This window comes from Temnothorax longispinosus, chromosome 4, assembly GCF_030848805.1.
Source record: "Temnothorax longispinosus isolate EJ_2023e chromosome 4, Tlon_JGU_v1, whole genome shotgun sequence".
Lineage (NCBI taxonomy): Eukaryota > Metazoa > Arthropoda > Insecta > Hymenoptera > Formicidae > Temnothorax > Temnothorax longispinosus.
Window position 1 is genome coordinate 2,365,861 of NC_092361.1, and position 20,303 is coordinate 2,386,163.

Consider the following 20,303-nt stretch of genomic DNA (forward strand, 5'->3'; position numbering starts at 1 on the left):
GTGCCGGTCTACAACCTTGCTTTAAAGGATATTTAAGCTCTAAGCCGTAAGAAATTGACCACTCGATTGTGATCGGTCAATTTTTTACGGCTTAGAGCTTAATACCCTTTAAAGCAAGGTTGTGGACCAGCACTTACGCGTATGGACAGATTTTGTATTTTGGCGCTGTGTAAAGCTTGAAAATTCTGTCTTTGTAAGAAATTTTATGTCCGCGGAACATCCCTGGAAGAAGCGAGGGATTGAATAAGTTAGACATGAAAATATATCCTCTTCGTATCTTCCTGGCTTGATGCACCACGCGACTATATATCGGCGTACTTCATGCAGCTGGACGATTCTCAAAAAGCCGCTCGACGAGAGGATCGCTCAGCCGTTTGCAAAATATTTATGGTAACTGGGTATTATGCTGCTGGCAGGTTTTGTTTTTGCACATTTTATGCGAGATATGGCTAAGCCCCGAGAATTGGCAAACGTTTCTAACAACAATATTTGCAATATATTTGCAAATACTTCCTTAATCAACAATTCAAAGCCACGTCCTCGATTCTACGTGATTGTTAACTCAATGCCACGCTTTTAAATATGTACACGTATATCGCTGAAGAAATCCCATTAGGGACCGGGACGTATATGCGCCCGTTCGTAGTTTAGTTTCATGACTGATCGCGATTTAACTTATTGATCATGTTTGAGAAAGTTCCGCCCGTTCTGTATCCGCATGCAGCGCGCGATATGTCAACTCGATTCGAACCGTATTCCCGGTTTCCTCGCGGCGTACCACCCCGATAATCGTGAAGCGCAGTGATTATACCGCTCTGCGGTGCACCGGTGTTTAGCTTGCCACTTCACAAGAGAGCGCATCACCCGCGCGAACTCAATGCGCGTCGAAAACTTGGCAATTTGCGCGCGGAGCGACGCGTGTCGGGACTCAGTTTTCGCTCGCCGGCGAAGTTTCCGCCTGAAAAGTCCGTCCGTGCGGTGAAAATAAATTAGCGCTGACTTGCAAATTGTGTTTCGTCGGCAAATACGACGGAACGGCGAAGACGGTGGAGGCGGTGCACGAGGTACACCGGTCTCCTTTTTTTTTCTCTCTCTCTTCTTCTCTCGACGCCACTTCGTCGTTTTCGTATTGATAAAACAGTTTCAGTTTTATGCCCGGGATGGCGGTAGCCATTCGCGAAAGGTCAGACTGTCCCGAAGACTTATATCGCGGGTAAATAAAGTGTCCGAGTATCTCGCAAACGACGTTACTTCGTCAGTCCCGGTTGTATGAACTAGTTTTAACGCAATCTCGGGGAAAACGTCGAAGGAAGATGTTTGTTCTAGGAGCTAACCAAGGTTAGTTAAATAACGTGGGGACGTGAGATGTTGACGTTATCCTCACGAGACCGACAATGTCTTTTATCTAACGTCGTGTTTTAACGAAAATTCGTTTCGAATGGTTTCCTGAGACTTTCGAGAGACATTAATTATATTTCGCGACGAAAGACCGTCTCGCTTTGTCAGCCGTCGAAGCGTTAATTTTTGCGCGCCAAAGACATTTTACGTGACAAAATGTCACGGTGATGATCAAAAACCTGGATATCTATATGCGTCGCTCAAAAACGACGCTCTAATGTGCGTTCGCACGCTCGAGCGCCGCAACACTGCTGGTGCAACCGTTTCGTGCAATTTTCGCTTGTATATGCAGCTTTCAGACCGCAGCTTTCACGGTAAATTATACGAGCTTGATCAAACAACAGTAGCTTGGTCTTGGAAGATTGTAATCGCTGCGACAACAATTCGATGAACTACAAGAGAGTGGGGTTGCGTGCCACTAGACAAATTGCAAGTTCGTAGCAACAACGAAGGAATTTTCGCGTATATAGCAATATAGTACCCGCTCAGTCCTTCTCCCTCATTACAGGATAATTTATTGCGACGTTATATTTTAGCAGTGAAGAGAAGTCCTGCGATGGAGAATTTAACATCGAAATTATGGCTCGTATTTCTGTGCTTCGCTTTTACAACCGGTGATATAACGCGGGATTTCTCGGACCCGGCAACAACGTGCGTTTACGGGTTCTTTGATCAATTCGGAATTCTTTGATCCACGGAAATTAAATGAAGAATAAGGTATTTGTACTCGTGAGAAGCCTATAGTCGTTCCGCCCGTCGACCATTTCTGTTATGGCTCACGCCAGCCGGCTCCAAATTGATCAAAGAATCCGTAGATGAAACGTAACACTCCGTGAATAATCACCGTGCAAAAGTTTTGCCGGTCTAATCGTCTGCAGGTGAAACGCGCGGATCGCGTCTATCGGGAGGAGGGGCGGGGAGGGAGTTAAAGCTTTAAAGTGTCGTCTACAATGGCAGCAAGAGTATGCAGTAAGACGTAAGCAGTAAGCTATTGACCAACCATAATCAATTATTCTTGAATTGTAAAAATCCCATTAGTCAATAACTTACTGCTTACGTCTTACTATATACTCCTGCTGCCATTGTAGACGACGCTTAACAAAGCTTCGCCGTTTCGCGCCCGCCGTTCGACGGTGGTATTTTACTATTAGATATAGAGGGAGAAGAAAGGGAGACACATAGAGGCTCGGCGGAGACGGAGAAAATGAGGAAGAGAGAGAGAAAGGGGCGAGGCCCGGCTTCGTGCCGCGTCCATTAGGAAATGAGGCATCCCGAGCTTAACGAAGTCGCGACTAACGCTTCCACCGCGCTGTCGCTTCTCACGCTTGCTTTGCTTCGAATTATTCTCAGATTCGGATAAGGCAGAGACGCGAGGACAACCGCACTACCGCGCCTTTTCTCGTCGCGTCGTTTCTCTCGTTTAATCTTACGCCCACTGTACACCGGGAATATTCCCCTAATTGCCATTCCGCGTGAATTATACGCGCGCGGCTAAATTCATTCCTGCGATAAAGCTCGCCGCGTTGACACGCGATCGTGCCCTTCGACCCGGTATCTCGCACAGCGTTCTAATCGTGAATGCGTCACGCGTTCCAGCTCCCGTTTACGCATTCGATTCCTTTTTGTTTATGTCGCTGTAAATATTTCAGCCGAGTATCGTATAGCGGAGGAACACTTGGCTTTTAGCACGATTGCCTTAAGTCCTTTCTACATATTTTTTTTCTTCGCAGTTCCGTGAACACTCTCGCGTCGATATATACCTCGACATTAATATTTATATCCCATTAATATTATTGTTATGTAGCTCGTAGCGTTGAGTTTCTTCGTGATAAAGATTAACGACTGCTAGGTTATGGTGCAACGCGCCAGTAAATGATAAATCGTTGTCACGTTGGTGGCTATTATTGCCACCGTTGCCGATGGGATGGCCGTTTTACTCGGAGCGACTATTAATTAACGCGACTCGATGATACCTGACAAACTTTTTTCCCGTGCCGATCGATCGGGCACGTTGAAATATCGGGCCTGCTTCGAGCTCTTTTTATGCTAAATCCCGCGGTCACTGTTAACGGCTAATGTTTCCTTTCATCTCTTCATCTCGATAATGAACGCGTACGTTTTTTAATCCGTTCATTCTTTTTACGCCGAGGCAACGAATCAATCGGCGACGAGTTATTATCGTTCAGGAATCATTAAGCTCAGTCATGCATATACCTTGAAATATTCATGAAGGCACTAACGGAGGACACTCACGTCGCTAATGGAATGATCCATCGCCGTGATAATCGACTTAATAATAATAACGTTCAATCAGACCGGCGAGCGTTGGCCCCCAAGCTCATTTCCCAATTCCGTGTTCTTCATCATCGAACGCCGGAAACGTCAATCTGGGAATTACGTTATATATATCGAGACACGGTAATAAACGTGTAAACACTAACGAGCCGGCATTAAACGTTACACGCGACCAGTGATTGCGATTAAATGTCGACGGTAACGCGGCGTTCTCGCACGATTAATTGAGACATAGTATACAATACCGAGCTGCACTCGGTCAAGGCGGTGAAAGAAAGATCTCTGTGGGTGACGGCTTCAGTCAAGGATGATGGAAGTAGCGCGCGGTCATTTCACTAAAAAAAGCAATCATTTTCTTTATTTGTTATGAACACGGTTACAAGAATTTTATCGTCGTTTCTCATGGTCGTCTATTAATTTTTTTGAGTTTTCGGCCTTCTGATGTCTATTTCTATCAATGCAGATTATTTTTGATCTCGGTTTAATTTATTTTATATCTTTTTATAGTTCTAAGAATTAGAAAAGGATAAAAAGCAAGTTAAATCGAGATTAAATTTAATCTACACTGGTTGAAATGGACATGGGACCGAATAGTTGACGTCTCACATAGCAAGACATTATAAGTCACTGTATATTTACATGTGCTCTCGTGCATATCTAACATTGTTAATAGTCGCGTTAGGTTGCAAAAATTTCGCGCATTTTCATCTTGTATCCCGCAAAATGTAAGTTGATAAGCATGGCAATTTGGCCGGGCGAAACGGCGCGGCCGCGGAAATTCATAAAAAATTCGCGGCATCAGCGAGAACACAAAGTGGGACACCCCGCTAATGACTCGGAAGTGTATTACCTCGCTTGTCCGTCCGTCCGAGGGACGCGCGAGTAAACGGATAAATTGAGTTCCAGCGGTGGCGCTGAAAATGTAAATCCTGAATGCAGGCGATCTGCTTTCTCAATTATATCGCCGGTGATGGATGAATCCCAATGGGCGGTCCGCTTTCCCGAAGAAAAGCGACGCTTACGTCCCTTTTGTTGTGCGCGCGGTCGCTGCTCCACGGATTTATTCATAAATACCGCGTGACGAGACGAGTTTGCGGTGACGGCGGCGGTCGCTTTAACTCCGGAAATCGTCTTCTCCGCGAGATTTGGAGTCGATAAATATAGTACAATACAAACTTCTCATCATATCTTTATTATAAACTTTTTGTCAAGATTCATCTCGCGAGAATGAATTTTCGATGATAAATCTCTTCACAATTGGTCTCTCGAAATATTCCCGAATGCAAATCAATGTTACACATTCACGGAGGGATCTAATTGTTAGAAAAGTGTGACGCAACACAATAGCGGGCCTCTCCGCGAAACACAGTGGGCGGGAGGAATTTCATGTCGAGCAGTTATTCATCATTTCTTTTTCGTCCCGTACGTAGAAGAAAGTTTTCGACCTATCATGCATGTGACCGCGCGGCCGCGCATACACATGCACATGAGACGCGGCCGCAATCACGTACCGTGAAAACGGGAGCTTTCGCGTCTTGTTTGCCGCGTTTTCGGCTATTTTAAGGGAGACGAATCGCGGCCCAAGCCAATTCCGCAATCAAGGCGCGAAACGCGAAAGACATCCAGACGAGCGCAAATCACGCTCTCGGGAGCGTCCGCGTCTTCTCGACGCGATAGTCGACACGTCATTTTTTTTTTGTGTACACTTCGCGGGATACTTTGCGACTTCTCGAGATCATGGATTGTGCCAAGAACGTGCGAATCTACCCGTTGCTTTTTCGTAGAACATTTCGACGGGTGTTATGGTGGAAGGATATCGCCAGGGTGGAGAGAAAGAGCTACCGCAATGCAGGCAAGGGCGTTGTCAGGGGCGACCCTAGCGACCCTAAAGCCTCATTCGCACCGAATGTACGGCGATACGTTTGCGGAACGGCACCCGCGTGTCCGATCGGTCTTTCGATCTCGATTCGATATGTCAGCCGGTGCGGACTATAACTCGTCCGACCGGTCGTCCGAATTCACACGTTCGCCATTTGTCGGTTGCACGCTGGTGGTTGTACGCTAGCTCGCGAAAACCGCTCGCGATTCACACGTTTGCGGTGAATTTCGTAATAAACCGCAGAATTCGATGGACCGCGATACCGATAATACCGCAGCGAAATGTTTGAATGTCCCGCGACGTTTAAGTTCATTATATAATCTAATCAAATATTTGAGTCACGATTTAATTCGTGCGCTTTTTCTTCGATATTGTTTCTTCCTCTTTCTTTTCATCCAATTTTTTTTTACACGGACTCATATTTATAATTTATAATTGTAGAAGTTTGTCTATAATCCGGATCTCTCTCGGTGACAGGATTACGGACGGCTAATAGGACGTGCGATATAATCCCGTTAATTCCTCGTTATGCAAATGGCGGGACACGCGATTGCGTAATTGTGTTAACCCTCAGTTGAACCCTGCATCTACATTTCCGAGGGACATTCGGGGGCATCTTGGGATTCTAAAATTCCTCCACGTACACCCATAAGTCTTTTAGTTTCAACTGCACTTTCTACAATTACCTTCAATCTTTTTTGTTCCTCCCTTATACGAACCCGGAGTATTCGCCTTGTTTCGCTTTAAATGCAAGAAGCGTAGGAAAGCGGAGCTGAAAGGAGCACACTTCACGTTCGTCGTTTAAGTTAATTAAGAAAACTAAATTATATGCACTAAAACGGAAGCGCGCAACGGTTACTAATTCAGGACGTTCGCCCGGCGACTCGGTATCGCGTTTCGGGCGGATCTCGAGAAGCAGCGTGAAGCTCAATCAGGTTCGCGTCAATATTCGCGACACCGATTAAGATTTGATGTAAATCACTGATCGATTGATTGTCCTTCCGTCCGTCCCGCCTGTCCTTTCGCTAATCGATGGGAGGGGACAGTCATTACCGGGCGGGCGTAGCAGTGTCGAATTATCAAGCGCCAAATCAAGCTCTCCCCGGACTCGTGGGGAAGGACTCTGCCCCTCTGTATTTACTCGTCCCATTAACGCCGGATTAGTATGTGGAACGTAAATGCGCGCATAAAATACAGACGAGTTAACCGAATTACCATAAATCGATGCCGTCCCGTGCCTTTGCCGCGGCAACATCAACGGGGCAACATCCGGATGCACAATGGCCGATGATGCCTTGTCTGTGTTCATTGTACCCGATGGACATCCCGCGGGCCGCTAATCTATCTATTTAAACCGTCACGGCTTGCGCGACGATTAAAAACGGTATTTAGCAAAATTAAGGTCACGTCAGCGCGCTATCTCAACCGGTCCAGTATGTGTGTGTGGAGGAATAAATAATGGAATAAATAATAAGGTTTACTTATTTTCATTGCAGGTCGATTTAAAACCCCTGCGGGAGGCGGCGGTGGCGGTCCCGGCGCCGAAGATCACCGAGAAGCGAAAAGCCGAGGATGCCGATGCCAGCAAGGATCTGAAGAAGGTAAACATATTCGGCTTGTTTGCGCCGACTGTTTGAGGAGCGATTTAATAGATTACAGCCCGACGGCGATGTTAAAGGAGGTCGCTTTTAAATTGGAGACGAAATGCCCGCGCTCTTCAAGGATACTATCGAATTACTTCGGGCACTATGAGAGTTACTTTGGTATTCGAGTATCTTTAAGCTACTTTGCCACAGACCTCTTTGGAAACTTCAATTAGTTGGAGAGGCTCGTTCTTTTTTTTTTCCTCGTGCGCTGAACCGATTTTTGGAATTACGTTTTCCAGGACTTTCATTACATCGATCGATTATGACGCATCGCTATTCCCGTCATTCAATATGTTTCCCGAATCGTTGCGCCGTGTACCGTGTACCACCGCGTTATCGAGGATTCGCCGAGTGATTCTCGCGTCGGTTAACGCCGCGTTATGCGGCCGTATATACCGTTAACCAGGGAACCGGTATGGATGTCCATTTCCCAAGCCCTCGTAACTCACCGAGGGCCGACCGACAGGCGCGCGGGGGGGGAGGGGAGGAGGGTCCGAGTTCGGAGCAGATCACGTGTATCCACCCACCATCTATTCGCCGCTGCGTATCTCGGTCGTCCTCGTCGATATTCGGCGCGTCGTAGCGTCAGCCGCGAGGCACAGCCTCATTAATCTGCCCGCCCGTTCGCTCGCTCATTAACGAAATAAACGCAGCCCGAGAGGCGGCGAGCCGGGGCCGCGCGCTTTGAGAAACCCGAGTTGTCGGTAGTCACTGTGTTGCGAGAAGTCGTTGATAGCCTTTGACGTTTAGCTGTATACACGGATTACAAGTCCGCTCTACGATGCAGCAAGAGTTAATGATGTTGTTGTAATAATCGTGATAGAATAGCACGCGAAATAAAAAAGAGACTGTATGTATCTTCTCGTAGACTCGTCTTCGTCGTGTAGAGAATTGCTGAGAGGTGTTATGCAACCTGCAATTTTTTCCTTTTTTTTTTTAGGAGAATTATTCCGCAGAACGGCGATCGTTACGTTGCACTTATACGTTAACGTGCGGTCGAGCAGATGTCCAATCGACCGGCCATAACGACCAGAAACATCACGGATAAAAATAGCGAAATTAAAATTAATTTTTTTCGACGCATATCTCGCGAAAGAAATAACGCGAGTTATTCCACCTCGCGTCCCTCATCCTATCACTTCCCCGCGATTAACCACGCGATCACCGTCGGTCGTTAATTTTTTTTCTCACGCTCGGGCCACAGTAGTTTACAGTGCGCTTCGAGTTAAGCTAAGATAGCCATGAAATTAATTGCCCGAGGCAGGCGCTTAAGAGTTTCGAGCGAGTACTCCGGCGGGTCGAGCAATAGCTCGTTAATCCACCATTGATCTAAGTAAACTCGATGGCGCGTGTTTAAACTCGCGTTCGGCGCGTCGTTTTTCCCCCGCATTTTATAAGACGCGCTTGAAAATACACCTCGCCGCGGCCGTGTTACTTCCAGCGGAGGAATAAGTTTCGAAGACCGCGGAGAGAAACGAAGTCGAGCGAGAAACGTATCGCTGCGCGAATCGACGGATAAGTAAAGCAGCGAGAGAGGAGAGAAATTACTTGACGCGCGTTTCCTCGTTTCTCCCGATCAAACGTGACGGATCCAATCGATTCCCGGCGCGCGACGGCGACGATTGAAACAAAATCACCGCCTTACCGGAAACGTCGCGTCGCGCGGCGAGAAACCGCTGTACAGCAACAGGCGGCGACAAGCCGTGTGTGCCAGAGATTCGCGGCGAGGCGTTTGTGTCGCGTATACGTGTGTGCATTTGCGCTGGATGGTCGTTCACCGCTTCGCTTGCTCTTTTTGCCGCGGCGTGACCCGGCGCCGAGAAAGTACATTACGCTGGATGTCGTATCTACCATCCGCGACGTCACCTCTCGCGCGGCGGATTTACTCCTTTCCCCGTGCTCCGTCTCGTGCTTCGTCGCGGGATCGTGGAATTCTTTGCGCGTCGCGCGGCCAAAGAAACTCTCGACTCCCGTCCTCGCTAAAGTAGACGATACGTTACATCCGGGTGCGCGAAAGTAATTTATCTCGCCGACTCTCCGCGCGAGTGGCGAGTGCTCTCTCTCTCTCACTCTCCCCCCCTCTCTCTCTCTCTCTCTCTCTCTCTCTCTCTCTCTTCCGTTCCAACACGTCGTAAATTAAACCCGGCGAATATGCATGCGATGAAAGAACGTTGCGCGCGAGTAACTCGATGACGAAGTAAGATATGCCGCTGCGCGCGACTTAGGGGATGATTAAGTCCCCCCCATTATTTTACGGCTGTTAAATCCAATCGCGGGAAGACGATCGCGTTGTGCCCCATTTACTCGCGAGCGGGAATGGCCACGTCGTCTCGTGCAGCACGCGTGTTACGCAAGTGTGTACGCACGAAAGGCAGACACGCGCTCGATGCGGTAGAATTCGCTATGTCCGAAATCGGAATGTATATACGCACGTACGCGGGCCACCGGCTGGCATGTATCTCTTTGTCTTCCCGCTCTGTGCATTCCACACGGTTTACGATATTACAGCGCATATCCCATTTGCGAGGTTCTCGTGCGTAAATCCGCACCGATATAAATATATATCTTGGCTGTCTCGCGCTCGGAACAGTTGAAGGGGCCTGCGTTTTCTAGAATCACGATGTGTAGGACGAAGGAGTCTACTGGGCGAAGGGCAAGCTTAAATGGCACGCCGCGCGCGTGAGAGGACGAGAGGTGAGAAGGAAGGAAAGCTTCGGGACTTGGAGGAAACCCTCGGACGATGAAAGCAACGCGGTCGATCGCCCCCCCCCCCCCGAGCAAGGGAGACCGTCGCTCGCGGGACGGAGGTAGAAACAGACCCGCAGGCGACATAGGCGGGGCGCGGACGGTCGTTCGAGGCTGGAGAGTGAAAGGGAGGGATGTTTTAGGGCCGGTCGATACAGCCGAAAGTCCAGAGAGCGAGCCGAGTGGCGCGAAAATTCGTGCGGATGAGGATATATCGTCTCGCGCGAGGGGGGCTTAAACGGAGAAAACCGAGCCTCGGTTCGAGGGTGGTTTTTGCCCCTTACGCCTGGCCTGCCTCCGGCCTCGCCACTTCGCTCTTCTCTCGCGCGCGCGCCTCCTCCCACATCGCGCCTCGCAATTCTATGCTCTTTGTGTAAGTCTGGAGGGTCTCGTGTTTCCTCTTCTCGTCGTCGTCGTCGTAGTCGTAGTAGTCGTCATCGTTTGTCGTCGTTGTCGTGTGGTCGGCCTTGTTCTGCAGTTTGCGGCGGTAACTAGCATTTTCACCCCGAGATCGCAAACAATACGTAATGCGAGCGTTAATTATTTAAGCAAAAATTTCGAGCACTCTTGTTACGGTTAACGAGGTGCTCGACCGAGCAGGAGTCCAATTGTTTTATTTTTCACGAGATGGCAAATTATTTCGTATTTTTTTAAAGCGTATATTGAATTGATACACGACTAGGCGTTCGGCAGGGAAACTGACTGCCTGTCGAAAAATTTATCACGTTTATTGTCGCGAAGAAAATTTATTCGCGTGGCTCCGATCATAAATTTGTAGACAAGATTTTATCGTTCGATATTACGAATGATTGATTGTTTCATAAGAAACAGCCATGAATATCTTTCTTCGCAAACAGCCACCCTATCTTTCCCTTATCGTACTTTACATTTGATTTGTAGCGTTTTTATCTATGCTTTTTGTCGCGCGGGTTGCTTACGCTTTGTTACTTCCGAATGTGTTGTCACGCGCGTTGAATTACTATGCAATTGATTACTTCGTGTTATCGTTCAGTCAATTATGAAACGCGTTTTCGAACGATGCAATTAGTAGTACTCTCGAAGCAAGCTTGTTTGTCCCATAGCAGCGCGCATATGGCCGACGTATAAATATACATATATTAATTTTCACAAATGTTCCCATTTAATATCTGCTATCTCGCTCTCGCGAAAACGAGCGGGCTGAAAATAGCTGATCATTATTATAATTAGCTGTAATGCAACGCTAACTCGATGCAGCGGTGCAAAAATGCGATTGTGCACTTTATACATTATTCAGTGTAGCGCTCTCCCGAAACGATTATAACCAAGTTAACTCGGTAAGGGAAAATATGCGGGTACTTTAATTATTAATAATGCGAGTACTTGATTATCGATACTTTATCTAATTTTGCGAAATGGAGCCGTCGTAGAATTGTCATTTCTGCGGTATACCAATTTGATTACGGCGTTGTCACTTCATTTGCGACGCACCGCGACTCGCTTGAGGTTTCCCCATTTTGCTCGAATCTTTGCGACAGTCTAATTGCGTTTCTGCCGGGAACACGTTCGCGGTTACGTCCGATAATTATTGATGAACACGTAATGCCCATAGAGAAGTCTTTCTCGTCTCTATCGATACCGCGCTGTGTCCGAAAGTATCGTACCGCACGCCACTATCGGCCATCGAAAATTCGCGCAACGCCCCGTATAATCGGATTTACGCCGGTCGATGCTCTCGCGATTTCGACTAATTATTGTCTGCGTTAATTAAAACGTGTCGCGTACACGGATATTAGGATCCATTAATGTAATGCGCCGTTTGTTTCGAACGAGTGGAACGCGGCCATGCGATGCGCGCCGGATGTCGTTATTAATTTTAATTAACGATCTAATTAAAATGATTCCTTTGTGAGGGAACCCCCTTCTTGGGAGGCCAGCGCGGCTGTCGCTCTCTTGGTCGTCCATTACTCTGCCTATACGGGACGTACAAGAGGCCTTCGGAGTAGAAAACCACTTGCGAGCATGCGACGAATGCGACCATCCCGGGTTTGAGTGCGAAGTGCGCGCTGCTTAATATTGGCTTCAATTATTGCTTCACATTGCAACGATTCTCGTGATAACGGCCGAATCCTGCACTGGCGGAATGCGCATCAGGGGCGACCCCGTTTTAATGAGAGAATTTTCGAATCAGCGTACGCGACGAGGCACCCGTAACCCCCGGTGATTTACGTTTGTTTTGCTAATCGAGCCTCCGAACCGAAGCGAGATGCAAGCGCGATCGGTGTGTCGCGGGATGCAGAGCGGGCGAAAATGCGGCGCGCATTATGCGCGTGCACGTAGCGTACGGTGTAGCGTTTTACTTTTTAATTAGGCGCACGCGCTCGACGGCAGTCCCAGCCGCGTTCTCGTTTCGCCTTCGTCATGCTATACGTTTATGCAAACTTGCACTTATCTCGTTACGTCGCACTTGACGGCCTTGCCACCACGACGCTGACGACGACGCCGTCGCCGCGTAATTCCGGCCATTCGGTCTTACGAAACTCACGCGTTTCTCGCCACGCCATACGTAACAATTAGTCCCGGTATCCTTTTGCCGTTTCCTCGCTCCCACGAGCACGACCGCGTAAATTTCAGCGAGCACGTGTAGACCACGCCGTTAAGAAAATTTCGCGGGGCTTTCGCGGCGCGAACGACGGAACTTTCGGTCGTTCGAGAGATTTACCGTCGCTATCGGGATTCATATCGGGGTGCACACCGGTACTTTCTCATAACGCGGAAATCTTAAATTCTATACGCATTTCCAGGACGTATCGCCATTTCCCGTGATCGATCCGTTTCGATGGGCGATCCTCGCGTAATTCTTCGTAAATAAACGTCGTAAATAAACGTCCACGTGATAATTCAATAAACGGACGCCGGCTTGCTGCGGGCTACTGACAATACCCGCGAAACCGCGGCCGTGAGTTTCTATTTTCCAGCTGCCCGTTGTTGTCAGCGGTCCCCGTGCCCCCTTATTGTCTGGAAGTGCTGGGAATTTTTTGTATGATAAATTTATCGTCGCCATACGTCAGCTCTCTTTCTCTCTCTCTCCCTCGCGAGCGCGGCGTATGGAGCCGCCAGCCTGGACTAGCTCGTCCACTTACCTATCTACTGCGCCCTTTATTTCAGTCGCAAGTGACAAATAACGCCAGCATATCTCCGTTTTTAATCGGGTCCGCCATAAATCCGGCATAACCGCGATTTTTGCCGCACGGATATTAGTCAGCGGAGTAAAAACTGGAGCGCGCGCGGGGTCGCGTCCCCGGCGAAATACAATTTGCTTTCTCGAGTTAAGGGCACTCGATAACCAGGGATATCCTCGCCGTGTATTTTCGCGGAATGACGTTTATCCATTCTCGTCACTTTTGACTACCTTTTTCAGTGTCAGAGAGGCCCCGGGCTATTGTCTCACGAAATTCTATTGTTTTATATATTATCTTTTACGTCCCGTGTAGTCAGAGCGCAGTTATTCCATGTATACCGGATACCGCGAAGTTGCATGTAACCGCGGCTGACCACTCCGCAGTCTCTTATCTACTACGTTCTTTGTTCCAGGCAAAATTGGAAACGAAAGCGCTGAAAGCGAAGAGGCCGGGATTCACGGACGAGCGGTACAACGAGACCAGTTATTACGTGGAGCACGGTCAGTATCTTCTGTCAGACGTTTCGTATTTAATCCGGCCACAGGGCCGGCCAGGGTCGGCGGTCGCGTCTAATACTCCGGATTAACCGGCAGATTAACGCGTCGCTCCGTGATCCTCGTCTTGAACTCCGACTTCGAGACCGACGAGAGATCGCGAGAATCGTTCGCGCGTGTCAGATTGGTTTCCACACTGCGCATTTGGGATTTTTCAATTAACCACGCTCGTCGGAAGATACAATAGCTTCGACCAACGTTTTCCGATCCGCGCGGTGTTCGCGAAAGCCAAAAATGCCGCAAGCCAGCCTTGAACGGGATCGATTGATTTTCGACAATGTTAGTCTTACACTCGGGCGTGCGAGTTCGCCGGCCACCAAAACGAGCCAAGTAATCGTGGATAACCCGTCGGATAAATACCAACCGGTGCAATAATCTGCCGGCCTTCTCTCCCGTCGATGACCGACGAATGAAGGAGGAATGAGACACTCGACTGTTCTCTCGGATGTCCGAAGTGAACACGGGATAAAGTGAAAACTGCGGCGCAACAGATTTGACGGCGTATTTCCGTTACCATCGATTTCCAATCTCTTCATTATTTTCGAATTTCAATGAACGAAAGGATTTCAAGTAAGCATCGACCGTCTCCTTCCGCGATAACGCTTTACTCGGTTGATAGCCTGAATTTCAAGAACGATATTCTTAAGACCTTAAATTATCTCTCCGAAATCTATATTCTCGACATCTTAAAAAGCTCTTTGAGTAATATTTTAAGTTTTATGATGATCAGTTTCTCGAGCATTCGTTGCGAGGTAACATAGGAGTTTTCTGACAGCTCGTATATCTAAAATTCAAATCGAATGACACAAAGAAACGCTTATCTTAATCTTGCAAAGGCGCCCCGTCACTCAAAGAAAAGCTTCAAAGGACTGCGGGCGAGCGATAACGTATTCGCCGCGTGCGCTGATAACCGCCCTTGTCGAACGATACGGTAGCATATTCTTTTGTGGAATAAAACTGTCGCGTCATGTATAAACTCCCGCTGCGCAGGGGATATACGTATAACAGTTAAGTCAATTTCGATTCGGTTGCATCTGCCTGCCGCGCGGCTGTCGCTGGTTTATCGTGTGCCAATACGCGCCGCGATCGGAACATCCGGAACCTCTCCGCAACCTCTCTTCGCGTATTCGCGTATCTCGCGCACCGTATATCCGCGGGTATTATTCCGGCATCGCCGCGAATCGCCTAATGGGCAGACATCGCGAGCTCATTATCGCCGACAGCCGGCAGCGGTCGTGATAACGCGACGGTGTGTGTCGCGGGCGCGGAAAGCGTCGAGGAAAGCACGGAATCCGAAAGCGCGCCGTGAAAACGGAGAGGCGACTGGGGAATAATTAAATTAACGTTTCGACGAGAGGGAGACTTATCGGTTTATCGTGCGCCCGATAATCAATGCAGAGTAGATACTCCCGTAGAGAGACGTCGCTATTTCCATCTCCATCGCGCGCGCAAACCGCCACGGCTTTTTGCAACTTTAGCTTTATCGCTCCGCATAGGTCCCTAGAAGAGGAATTTCTAAGACACCCTAGAGAAGAATTTAACAGTTTTGTTGCGGGGCGCAGCACAGTGAGACCTCAGATTAAAATTGTTCGTATAGATGTAATCGCGTTATCGAACAAAGATATATTCTTGCCGCGCGAACAAATTGTAAAAGATCTTGTAATTGCGTCTTTATCGGGCCAGTGAATCGTTAAAGGGATAGACAATACAATTTTAGTGCTTTTAGCGCTCAGGAAATCTTCTGTGCTTCGTGCAGACCGCGATATAGCGTGCGATTAACTTTTCCAGTAGTTCGAGTCGACGCTTCTTTCGCCGACGAGCCATTGGCGCGATTAACGTATATCCAGCGCGAGGAGAGAAAAACCGTGGCACCATCTCCATCGGGAACGATCGTTCGGCGCATTGTCGGATCGAGTGATACGTGCCGTACGCCGACGTGAGCTCATTATCGCGAGTTAGGGTTGCCGTTCACGATAACGGCCGTTTACAGCGTGCGGCTGCGGTGAAAGAGAAAGAGAGAGAGAGAGAGAGAGAGATGTATACAGAGAATAGATGAGGAGGAAGTCGAGGCGAGAATACGGAATTGCCGTCGGCGGAAGACGCACGAAGAAAGGCCGAAAGGGAGAGAGAATGGTCGAGGCGGGGCCGCGAAGGGTGCCGGGGGTGGTTACAGAGACGCGAGAAAAGGGATCGATCGATCGGATATTTAGACGGGCGAATGGCAATATCGACAACCGATATCTGTTCCACATTCGAATAATAGAGCCGCGCGAACGACGCGCTCTGGGCATCTCCCCCCCCTCTCTCTCTCTCTCTCTCTCTTTTCCTCCCTCTCACTCTCTCCTTCCCATCCATGCAGTGAAACAAAGACCTATTAATGCCACTTGGAAGACAGACAGCTGCTGCACATACGTTCTCCGAGTACGTGCCCCCTCCCCCGTATCTCCATTCCCCCCTGCATCTTGCGCCCCTTAAATGCATCACGCTCGATCGAACTCGAAGACGTCGCGCGGGATGCTTTGGGTATGCAGGTATGCTCGCGGGCGCAAGCTCGTTGCGGGAATTAAGGGCGGCGCATTGTCCAGACTAGGTCACAAGGATTTTCGAGTCACGCTCGCGGGTAATAGTTTTCCATTTTTCTTGCCCTCCCTGAAGGAATCGTATAGGGTTGGGGGGTTTCTAAAAGGGACGAACGACTTGTATAGCGGCAGATTATTTCTTTTCGAAAATGGAACGTCTCGGGGACATTGGGATTTTCGGGCGACGATATTATTTAGAAGCTGCGTGATTGGAACTACGACATCCCATTCTGGAGGATCTTGCTCGCCGAAATGGCGGATTTGACCGTATCCAGGGTAGTGAATGGCACGTCGTAACGCCACAAACGCCGGATTTGGAAGCCCCGAAATCCGAAACGTCGGCTTAACCGTCGCGCGCGTGGTACACGCTGTGGGATCTCCGCCATCTGCGATCGGCGCCCGATTTTCAAACGCACGCGTGCACGACTTACGGGGGGCGAAGAACCGACGCGGGTGATTCTACGTGATTCAAATCTAGATCCGACCCTATCCTCTCGAGTTAAGAAACCCGGCGTACGTTATCGAGTCGAGAGATCCTGGGTCTTGGCAATTCGGTCTCGGCACAAACCAGCCGCATTTTCTCCCCCTTTCCCTACCCTCGTTCCTATATCTTTTCTTCGTGAAGTTTCGAAAACGCGTTTATTCACGAGAATGTCCCGGAGAAATCGACCGAAGGAAACTTGTTGGATAAACGAATTTGAAATGATACGAGATATACGTAACGTTTTAATATTTCGTTAATAAATTATCGTTGCGATGCACTCGAGAATCGTGACGTCGAATGGTCGCTTTATTTGCTACACAACGGGGATTTTTTGGGAAGCATTGTACCTCCTCGCGCCACAATCTACCAACATGCGCGACTCTAATTGGCCACGAAGACATCTCTCGCTGCTTTGAGCCCGCCCCGAAGACGAGACTTGGCACTCGCAGACGGTCTTCGCGAAGGTAGAATATATGCTGGCAGCCCTTTGCGACTGCGGCAACACCTGCTCGCCGGAAGCTCTTGTGCGATTCTCTGTGTTCTATCTGGCAGACGTTGGAGACTCTTGACTTGGAAGATGGCTAATGCGACATATGAGATATCATCGCTGGAATTAATTTCATTATATTAGGCATACCGTTAGAGACAGTAACGTGCAATTATTTTTTCTCGTAGTTTTTTATTTTATCGATTTCCCTTTAACTTAATTAATTTAATTATTTAATAGAGTTCTACGTAACAGATAGCTCAGTAAAGCTATCAAAGGTGACTCTCTCTATTATTATTATATAATTATTCGTTGACTCTCCTGGGAAAGTGACACATCTCTTTCATTCGCTCGTCTATTCAATTTATTTTACAATATTGGATTTCGACGTCGCGCCGCACAGGACGGAAGAATTCGGTGGATAAATTAACACGAGCTCGGCTGAATCGCTTAATTGGTTAATTATAATATGTATATAGCAGAAATGAAATCGTAAAACCTGGCGGGGAACACGTATAGCGGGTGGTAGCGTATACCCGCGGCGCGACACGAATGCCACATCTCGAGGATTCTGTAACTCTCGCGATGTAATATACTTGGCGGAAGGATAGTGACTGTAATAGAAGTCAGGCCGCCGTCGAATCGAGATATAGGACCGTAAGTTTGCTCGGTGTTTTACGAGCTTTCTACTTTGATGCTCGCGAACTTTCCCGATCGTGGGGAAAATAGGAAAGGGGGAAATAGGAAATGGAGCGCGCGTTATTTCTAGCGGGAAATTTTTTTCTTCCCCGCACACTACGCGTTATGAGCCGATATGCGAATTTATTTGGAACGAATCAAATATCTATATAACTCTAGAGATCCGTTATATCCGAGAGAGAAAAGGAACGTAAAACGGGTTCCCAGTTCTTAGAGGGAAGACTACCCGCGCGAGAGGTCGTCGCATTAGAGGCGACCTGATCCATATTCATATACTCCTCACCCTCCTTGTTCTGCATATTTAATTCATCGCATGTAGAACCAACGAAAACAACCTGTGCGTGACGAAGAATTCGTCTAACTTCGCGACCGCGCGGCCTGTGTTGGTTCACGGTAGTTCGTGCTTCATCCTGTACTTAGCGGAGGACAAACAGAGATCGTGTGCGCGATATACCCGAACGTCAGCCTAAGCTAGATCCTTTACGTTGATTGACTAAGTATAACGATGAACTACTTGGCCGTAATGATTCGTTTATAGATCCCTTACGTGGCACAATCGTTAGATCGACGCATTGGATTAAACGACAGATTTAGGACGTGGATTAAATGTCCGGGCGATATGTAGCGCGCGCTCGCGCGCGAGAAAGGGAGGGAAAAAAAACGGTCGTTATTCTACACGGCTGACGTTTTAAAATCCGAGTGAGCTCCGCGGCACTCAGCGGCGATACGGTAATGGCCGAACGCCGTTCGGGGAGAGTTTCACGATTTTAAAAATGGCAGTTGACACGCTTTTTGATTAACCCGAGAAAACGCCGGACGCACGCGCGCGAAAGCGTTAACGACACAACACGTATTTTTTTATTCCCTTCACCAGAAGATATAACTCGCGATATATCGGGCAACGCCGAGATTTCTCATTTCGCTAAAAATAACACATGATTGTTTATTGCCACGGGAATCGTCACGCAAGATTTATTGAGAGATAAGGGCTCGCGTAGGTTGGCCCGTAACGGTATATTACTCCTGTAAGTAGTAACGCTCGGCCAGAGATCAGTCCGCGCTATAAGTAGAAAATTCCGCGCGCACAGACATGACACGGTGATTGAAGTGCGATTAATATTTTCGATCCAGCCAGTTCCGCTGGCTTTTCTTATTTCGATTTCCCGATAGCGGTTTATACTTGTCGACTCGTGAATGAAGATTGACGTGTATTATTACCTCCTTATAATAAGCGTGCAAATCTCGTCCTGTCATCGCGAAGCACCTGCGTCGATCTCGGTCGCGATTAATTTTTACAATGCCTTATTATCCGGTTTCATAACGATAAATCTCCTCTGTATCTCTACACGTCTTACACACCGCGGTTCACAACCATGCACTCGTCTAATCTTATCTCCGCGCGAATTATACACGCCCGCGCCCGCAGACGGGTAACACAAGCCCCCGAATTTACTGGCGAACGTCGGCGGGGTATCGAGATTACACGAAACTCGCGTGCGGCGCGATGATCCGTGGGACAACACACATTGAGCGTCGTGCGCGATGCACACAGCGTGACTGTAAATTCGCGCGAGTTGCCGGCCTCGCGATAACGCTCGGTCACGGAAATGTACGATATCGAACGCACGTTTGAGAAAACATTTTTTTTTTTAAAGAGAGATGCGCGGAATTTAATTAAGTTCTCGTTAAGAAAACAATACATGCACACGCCTTGATCGATGGATTTTATTTATCGCGTGGCGCTTGTGCGCGGAGTTGTGGTCACCCTGTATGTCCGATCTGCAACATCCTCCGTAAACGGCATCGCATTTCAACCGTATGGACTCCTTTCCACCATCCGCGGGCACATATGGAGATACGCGCTTTATGCGTGTTACGTGAAATAAACAGCTGGCGGTTTTTTACTTGACGACTGGCGACAGAGCCACGGTTAAGGATTCGGAGGATGATAAAACATTTATGTGTGTACGCGTATGCGCGCGGAAACGCACACCCACTTTGGGGAAATATGCGATTACCTTTCTCCCTCGCACTCCCTCGCCTCTCCCATGTGGTGGGCGAAACGCGCCGGGGTGTTATGAATTATACATGTACAAGCGGAGAGAGATCGATACGGTATTTCGAGAGTAGGATCGCGACCGGTTTAAGTCATATTTTATTATCGCCGTTTGTTTGAATGCACGGGAATGCCGGGGAATAAAAGTGTAACGGGTATTGACGTATGTGTAACAGGACGGTCGATTTCCGGGAGATATTAAATGCACGGATCCGAGACGCGAGTGAATCGCGGTACACATACGCGCGCCTTTGACAGGTGTGGGTGCAAGATTTATATGGGTAACTAGATTGGCAAAAGGAAAAAGAGAATTTTTACGC

General features: G+C 48.3%; 1 protein-coding gene across 4 annotated transcripts in view; it reads left to right on the forward strand.

Annotated features, from left to right (window-relative positions):
• Positions 1-20,303, forward strand: part of LOC139812423 (pseudouridylate synthase RPUSD2) — a 121,773-nt gene that overhangs the window by 74,565 nt on the left and 26,905 nt on the right. For all 4 annotated transcript variants that reach the window (XM_071777228.1, XM_071777227.1, XM_071777230.1 and 1 more), the window contains 2 exons: positions 7,069-7,173; positions 13,537-13,624. In XM_071777228.1, coding sequence (XP_071633329.1) covers positions 7,069-7,173; positions 13,537-13,624 — 193 coding nt within the window. The remainder of the gene's footprint in view (positions 1-7,068; positions 7,174-13,536; positions 13,625-20,303) is intronic.